The sequence below is a fragment of the Euprymna scolopes genome, chromosome 35, assembly GCF_053919585.1.
Source record: "Euprymna scolopes isolate OS-2025 chromosome 35, ASM5391958v1, whole genome shotgun sequence".
Classification (NCBI taxonomy): Eukaryota; Metazoa; Mollusca; class Cephalopoda; order Sepiida; family Sepiolidae; genus Euprymna; species Euprymna scolopes.
In genome coordinates, this window is record NC_136516.1 from 68,893,624 (window position 1) to 68,902,257 (window position 8,634).

At 29.0% G+C, this 8,634-nt stretch overlaps 1 protein-coding gene across 1 annotated transcript in view; it reads right to left on the bottom strand.

Moving 5' to 3' along the window:
• The window catches only part of LOC145259904 (PH domain leucine-rich repeat-containing protein phosphatase 2-like), a 210,188-nt gene that overhangs the window by 93,617 nt on the left and 107,937 nt on the right, over window positions 1-8,634 (bottom strand). The window contains exon 3 of the mRNA XM_080117835.1: window positions 2,431-2,565. Coding sequence (XP_079973961.1) covers window positions 2,431-2,565 — 135 coding nt within the window. The remainder of the gene's footprint in view (window positions 1-2,430; window positions 2,566-8,634) is intronic.

Consider the following 8,634-nt stretch of genomic DNA (forward strand, 5'->3'; position numbering starts at 1 on the left):
TTTCTATTTAAGTGTTTGCTATTATCGTTTGAGTTATTGCTATTTCTTGTGATTATATTGTTGTTCTTATTGCTATGATGTTATATTTATAACTTTTTCTACATATTTTTGTCATTTTTTTTTCCACTACCACTCTCGTTCAGTAACAAAATGCTGTTAGAACTACACATGTCGACCAATAAACTTGTCATCCAAATATACTTTCTCCGCTCTGTCTTTCTATTGTCTTATACTTCTTGCACACAAATTGGTTATAACCTCTCAACCTACCAGTAATTCCACTGCACTTCTTGTGTAGCCTTAGACCATGATATGCCAATAGTATTACGAGATGGAAAAAAGAACAATTCTTTAATTTTTTTTAGTCTTTTGTGGATTATTCAGATTATCGTTCTTATCTTGGATATTATTCTTAATGTTTTAGCCGATGTAGTTTGTATTTCAGGTCTTGTTGAACTCAGGATTTTTATGTCGAACTTGGAAATCTATAAGAATTTCAAACAGAACCCTTTATTTAATGTATGTGGGTAGATTGTTCTCATGTCATCAGCCATGGTCAGGTAGAAGTTTTAAGTAATTCTTAGTTATATTCTTAGAATAGTTGGTAATGAGAATTGAACCAAAATCACTGTAACTTAGAAATTATTATACTTAGCACTTTATCCATTGCACCACACATGTCGACCAAATAATACAAATGATCAATTCTCGTCTAAAAATTCTAAAATATTATATGTTACCTTCTATTGGACGAAGACAGAGTATAAGTTGTTAAGTTTGAATTAGCAAAGAGATCGGACATAATTTATTTAGAGCCATGACGAATGAGCATGTCATAGCAAATGGCTTTCAAAACTAATCAATATTAAACTCTAATTGTTTTTCTATTTCTCGTTCTGTCTCTCTGCTCGATTAATGTATGATAAAAAGAATTATATTTTTTAAGCACAAATGTATGTGTCAATTAATTGCTATTTACATCACCCGGTCAAAAACACGCTCCTATAAAAAAAAAAAAAGCATTGAGTCAAGCAGAGCAGGCCCAATGAACGAATCAATTCAATCTGTCTTTACCTTTTCCTCTCACTGTAGACGTTAGTTTGCCTATGGATCCTCTGAAGTCAATTTTATAATCTGTTGGCCGTTGATATATGTATGTATGTATGTATGTATGTATACTTAAAATATCAAATATAATTCTGATTATAACATGCATATGGTGTTGATGAACATGAAAGTGCATTTACAGCAAATTAAATTGTTATGACATACAAAACATGAAACTGATGAGAATTATTTTCTACATGATTTCAGAAGCAGCGAAGATTGAGTGTCACATATGCTGTCATTATACGTCTGCCAGACTGACTCTACAATATATGATAACACAAACTGCGTTTATCTATATTACATAATCCTTTTAGATTGTTATTACATACTTATAATATAATTGTTATGCATATTATTTATATTAAAAAAATCCCCATGTCACATATTGGCGAACGTGTTATATATTAAGCCCCTATGCCAATAAATAGAGATTAGTATGAATTTTGGCGAGGGTTACATTAGTACATGTCAAGATAACTTGGCGACAAACGGAAATAGAGTATCTGTGATTGAAGCGAAGGGTTAAACAAAACTCGTTAAACATGCAGATGTCGAATGACATTGGAAAGAAATTAAATCACATATTCGGGGCACATACTAGAGTTTCTACTCAGTTCCAGTCAGGAGTAAACACACAAAAAAGCCCGACAATGTAGAAATCGAAGTGAATATTGCCCCGAGACTCTATCCATGCGTCGGCCATTTTAAGAAAGTAAAAAAAAACAAAAACAAAAAAAACAATTAGATTGGTCTCTCCTCCCATAAACAACCGGTCTCTAAATAAAACCTTTGAAAGCCAAAAAGTCTCCATTGTTTTCCATGCATGAGTATATTTGTTTTGAGTTAAGCAGAAGATCACTGCCACAAGAGGATGACAGCCCAGATATGTGAAACAGTGACAAAAAGAATGAAAAACAGCGACCGTGCACGTATGTAAACTGATTTTTATTACTTGATTTATTTCTCTATTGCTCAATGGGAAAAACACTAAGTGTACAAGTACGTGTTTGTTTTAAACGACATGTACGAACAGTTTGTTCAAGTTATGAAATGTTACAAACGATATCTTTGGTTAAGGAATTATATTGTTTTTCTTATTGCTATGTTGTTATATTTACATATTTTTGTTATTTTTTCAGTACCACTCTCGTTCAGAAACAAAATGTTACTGTCATAACTACACATGTCAAATCGACACTTGGATTTCTTATTTTAGTAAGAGATTCCCGAGAACAGGTGTGACTCTACTGAATGCTATTACTTGTAAGTGTTCCTCGTAAATGACACAAATAACAGGCCAGTTTATAAGTCAAACATTACCTCTGTGTATAAAGAGTCGCGTCCCAGAAATGGAACAGAACCTTTGAACCCACTGGTAGATGAGTTTTCCTTTGCGTATAAACAAAATGGATGATAACTGATTTTTTGAATATGTGTTGTCCTCAATTGGTTTACCTGTTGAAATACAAAGAAAAAAGCAATAAGTTAGAAATATGAAACTTACAGCTAATTGTCGTGTTCAATTTGTTTTGCATTTATATATATATATATATATATATATATATATATATATATATATATATATATATATATATATATATGTATGTATGTATATATATATATATATATATAGAGAGAGAGAGAGAGAGAGAGAGAGAGAGGGAGGTAGGGAAAAAGATAGACAGATAGATACATAGATACATAGATAGATAGATAGACTTTATTGCATGAAGAATATTGAGCTTTAATTTTTTCTTTGTAAGTTGAAAACTGACTGTTTTGATAGCTTCACACGAACATTTTCTCAAGTGAATTTTACATAATGGAAATAAAGATATTATTTTTATATAAGACAATTTAATTTGCTCTGTCTAATATATTGAACAACTCTTATTTGGCTGCGATTGTCTAATATAAAAACATTACCTCCCAAAAGTATTTTGTAATACTTGAAACCCATAGATTCATTAATCTGTGATCCAAATCATCTCATTGTTCTCATATCTGTTAAGCTCCCTTTTCTTTTAATTGGACTTTTTTTTTTATCCCTCCCAAATATTTTTTGACAAGGAATACATACTGCTATTCACTAAAAACATACCTATCCCTTCTAAACAGGCATATATACACAAACTTGTACAAGCCATTAACAAGTTTCTTATAAATGTCAGATGTAAAGTTTACCACTATGATTTTTTCTCTAACATAAAAAAGAAATACACAAACTGCTTGCCCTGAACCCCCCCCCCCCAAAAAAAAGAATCTTCCAATTAATTCATACAGAGGACAAAGGAAAGTTAAAAGAACTACTGCTAAGTTTTACGGGCTGAAAACAACTTTGCACCCTAAATTTAACTCGGATCTAGAGAACTTTGAAAACATGATGATCAACTTAGTTAAAAAGATAAAATTTAGAAAACATAAACACCCTCTGAATTCTATCACTGGAAAAATCAATAGCTTTACAACTAAAGTTAAGAAAAACTCACATATTTTTGTTCCAGCGGATAAGACTAAAAACTACTATAAATTTACAAGAAAATTATATGTAAGGAATTAAATAAATCTTATAAATCTGTCCTTGCTAATAAACTAGATAAAATTGACATGGAAGCAAAAGACTTACTTAAATTAATGAATATCCATAATTTCACAGAAATTGTAACCCCAGGCAGTCCGAGATTCTCCTTGAAAAAGTCATAAACATAATTTCCATGAAAACCCATCTATTGACTAATTTGCCTCTCTAGTTTAGATATAGGATCAGTAAGATAATCTTAAATAGAATCAACCCCTCCATAAAGGAAAAAGTTAAATTTCCTCTCTGGCAATGCACTGACTCTGTTCTAAAATGGTTCTTAAATCTTAAAAAGAAAGAAAGATTGAATTTATTTACCTTTGATATAAATAATTACTATCATTCTATCTCCCCAATACTCTTAAAGAAGTCATTAACATTTGCAAAAAAAAGATTAGGACATTACCGATTTAGAAATAAATTTAATTATGTAAGCAAGACGGTCCTTAATACATTTTGATGGGAAAGTTTGGACAAGATAGTTTGATATAATAATGGACTTTCAACTCTGCACAAGTTACAGATTTAGTGGGACTATTCCTATTAAAAGAGCTTAACATATAATTCAAAAACCTACGCATTATTTGTCACACCAGCCAGGCCAAGTACAACAATATCATCAAGAAACTACACAAAATTTTTAAAAATTACGGCTATCCATGGAAGTTGATCCAACTTGAATATATCTCTTAATTTAACTTCTAAATCTTGCTCCGTTTACCATAAACCTAATTTGAATCTATTTTAATTTCAGTAAACAATCGAATCATCCAAAACCTATGATTAATTCAATAGTACCAGCTATCTCAAAAAGGATCCGAAATCAGTAAGTTGGCAAAAAAGATTTGACCAATTTTCAACGTTTTGCCACAATGCTTTAAGGAATTCGGGATATATGGATACTATAGAATACAACAAAAACGGCCTTTTGGTGAAAAAGTTAAAATCAGTAATTATCCATAATATGACTCTAAAGACCACTAACAACAATGTAATACAATCTATCCAGAGCAAAAATAAACCCATCCCCCAAAAATGCTAATACTTATAGAATTTCTAACCACAAACAAAATAAGAAAAATAATAGACTAAGGCGAAAGAAATCCATATGGTTCAATCCACCTTTTAGCTCGAACATAAAAAACAAGCATACCTAAGGAATTTTTCAAAATATTATAAAAACGCTTTTAAATACCCCCATAAGCACAGTACATTATAAAACAAAAACTCTATAAAAATATCATAATCAACTGTGCCAAATTTAGCACAGATAATAATATTCAATAAGATGAAAATAAAAAAAGCTCAGACCCCTCTCCCTAATACAGCTTATAGAAATAAATGTAATTGCCAAAATAAAGATACTTTCGTCTAAATAATGATTGCATACATAAGGACATTATATGCTCTTGCACGGTGACACAGCATAAAACCCATCCAAGCAGCATAATAACCAATGACTGAAATCAAAGCATGCCAGCTTTGGTAAACCACATGGCTACATTAAATGATAATAAATCATAAAATAATTCCTATAATGATTCTCACAGAATTAATCTGCAAGAGACTGACCAATATAATCAGACTCTTCTCCTGAAAGTTATTCAGTTAAAAACTTTTCGATTTTAAGCACCAATTCCGATATTAACCTAAATAGACATTTAAATAACGAAACTAAAATAAAAACTTACACATACATATACACAGTTTCTAATTGAATAAAACTGATAATCTAAAACCACTTACATTCCTTCAAAAACGAAAATGCACAGAATGAAAAGAGCATTTCTCTAACCACCGTAATTAAGAACCTAACACTTAAAAAGATTTCTCATTCAATTACATGAAGTATTCTAAAAAAAAAAAAAGCAAAATCATACACATCATGGTCTAAATTTTGTAAACTTTGCATTTCTGAAGCAGTTAAAATAATTATTTTCCCTAAACTTACAATAATTACTAAAAACGAATTGGTCTCACTTTGCAAACACAAGAGAAAATTTAAATACAGCCAATTTGAAATAACATAGGTAATTTAGACGATAAAAATAATTCCCATTACATATTACCATTTACTCAATATACTCACTTACCTTAATCTCTTATATATATATATATATATATATATATATATATATATATATATATATATATATATATGTACATTAAAAATCTGTCAATCAGCTTAATCGATTGTTTTCTCTGTTAAATCGTTCTTCTTAAGTATCCCACCTATTGCATGTTTGCAAGTTACATTTCAAATCTTAGCTTCTGGGTTTCACTTTTAGAAAACACTATTTAATATTATATAAACACTTATATCCAACTGCATGTAGCCCTATTTTTAACCTCCTTAATTCTACGTCATAATTTTCATATTCAATAATAACTATTAATTTGCCTCTGAACTGAATATAATTGGAAATAAAAACTTGATCTGCACGACGATAACTCATCTTCAGTAATTGTCCACAATCTCTTTTCGTCTGGAATTGCAATCTCATACAATACCTCCAAGACCTCTTAATAAATCCTAATATTAACTGGCTAGGGATTAAAAAGACCAGTAACATTACCATCAAAATGAGATAAATATTTCCTTAAAATTATTCTATTTAAAATTATATTAAAAACTCTTATTTAATTAGTAATAATTATTATTTTTAAAATGATTCCCTATCACTCTAACTAAGATTGTCCTTATTCTACATATTTTATTTTATACCATAGCTTAATAATTTATAAATTGCCCCATTACTTCTGCAATAAGTTATTGATTTAAAATTTTATCAAATAGTTATAGTAGGTTATATAAATCTTTGAGATTTTATTGATAATAATTTTACTAGGACAAAATGCCTTATATCTTATATACATATATTTTTATCCTATATGTTATATATTTTTTCTCTATTAAATTAAAAAAAGTCTTTTATTTTATTGAATTTAATCCAGTGGATAACTTGAAATGAGTTTAATTTAATCCTAATTTAAAATCTTAAAGCTAACCTCAATCTTTATAGACAATCCTCCACTTCTTCCACTTACGCTTTCTACTTTCTCCCCTCTTTTATAAACTCCATTCTCTTTTTTCACCTTTCACCGACTTCGCTGCTGGCTGTCTGTCTGAATTTTCTCTGTCACCCCTACCTATATGCTCTACCAATTATAACTTCCGTGTAGTTTTTCTTTCATTTTTCCTTCTTTCTCCCTTCCCGTTTATTTAAACTGTCACTTAGAATATACAAATGAGATATCTTAATTTTAATTTTTTTTCTTCTTTTCATTGAATCAGGAACTCGAAAAATGCATATTAGCAATTTAAAAAAAAAACAAGCAAAAAAACTTACCGTTTGGTTTTTAATGTCTCTATTTTTTATCATTTTAAATCCAATCCAAAAATAATTGTAACCGATTTTAAAATTACAATTATTATGATTTTATCATGTTTTTTTTTTTTTTTTTTTTTAGCTAATTGGAATATTCATTTTGACCAGTTGGACTTTACTTTATGAAAAGAGAACATATTTCAACCAATATTGCATAACCAAAAAATGAGTCGGATTAATTCTAAATTCTCCAGTTGCAAAGGATTACGACATGTTACTCTGAATTATTCATTGAATATAATTTGATTTTAACTTTAATATACCAATCCTCAATCAATCTGGAACCTAACAAAGCCACCTTATTCTATTCAAGGATTAATATTTTATTTGGATACCAAAATCTTATATCTTTTTTGTTTCTACCATTATTTTCTTTGTGTCCCTTAAAGGGATTTAATCTTTATATTTTCTATGTATGTGCTGAATAGTAAAATTATATCAAACCAGAATTAATATTTTGCTAATGACTTTTCCTCTGAGGAGATGAGCCTACATCGAAAATCCATGGATTAAGGAAATTAATATAAATATTGTATTCTTTGTCCAAACAATAAATTTTTGTTTTGAAAATTATATTTTCCTGCATGAAATTTAAATATAAAAACTGTAAATTATATATATATATATATATATATATATATATATATATATATATATATATATATATATATATATATATATATATAGTTATTCTCACCCCCCCCGGACAAATATAGACAATAAATATAGCATTCCTTTTTCACTTTAATGATTTTTCTTTCTCTGTGCTATCGTATGGTTTCGATGACACCACCTAAATAGTATAATTAAAAAATATAATGTGCTCACGTTACACACCAATTAGCCTAGAATACATATTCCATAATTCATAATGATTAGTCCAGTAGTTTCGGATTTTAAAAAGTACATACATATTATTGATGCTGGATCGCAAACTAACCGATCCTTTTTAAAAATGTATTATTTAATACAACTCAAAATTTGATGTAGAGCAAATCGTTTTTTTTTTTTTTTTTTTTTTTTTTTAGGTAGGTGCGAGTTTAGATGGGCGCAGTTCCTAAATGATAAAGTTTACAAAAAAGAATGTGCCTATGTTATTCACCGGGTTGTTGAGAATGTTATAAATTTTATAATGAAAGTTCATTAAAAAGAAAACGCTTAGATATATGCAATGACTAAATTTTAACACTTGCTAATAAATAAATAAACAAATAAAAATAAAATAATAAACAACAATAACTTGCCCATGTTAAATACCATGTTGCCTAGAATATATCTATTCCTAAATTCATGATAATCTGTTCGCTAGTTTAGGAGGTTTTCACGCACGCACGCACGCACGCACACACACACACACACACACACACACGCACGCACGTGGCAATTAAGCCAAGTTACTGTCTTTGAAATTATTATAATAAATTTATTTCTTTGCTTATGTGCTTGCTCATTTATACATTTTTCTGGTTTTACTTTATTATGAAGACAATTATTTTGATTATTAAACTGTCGAATAGCACGTTTGAATTCTTGTATTATTAAATACTAAACTCGAAT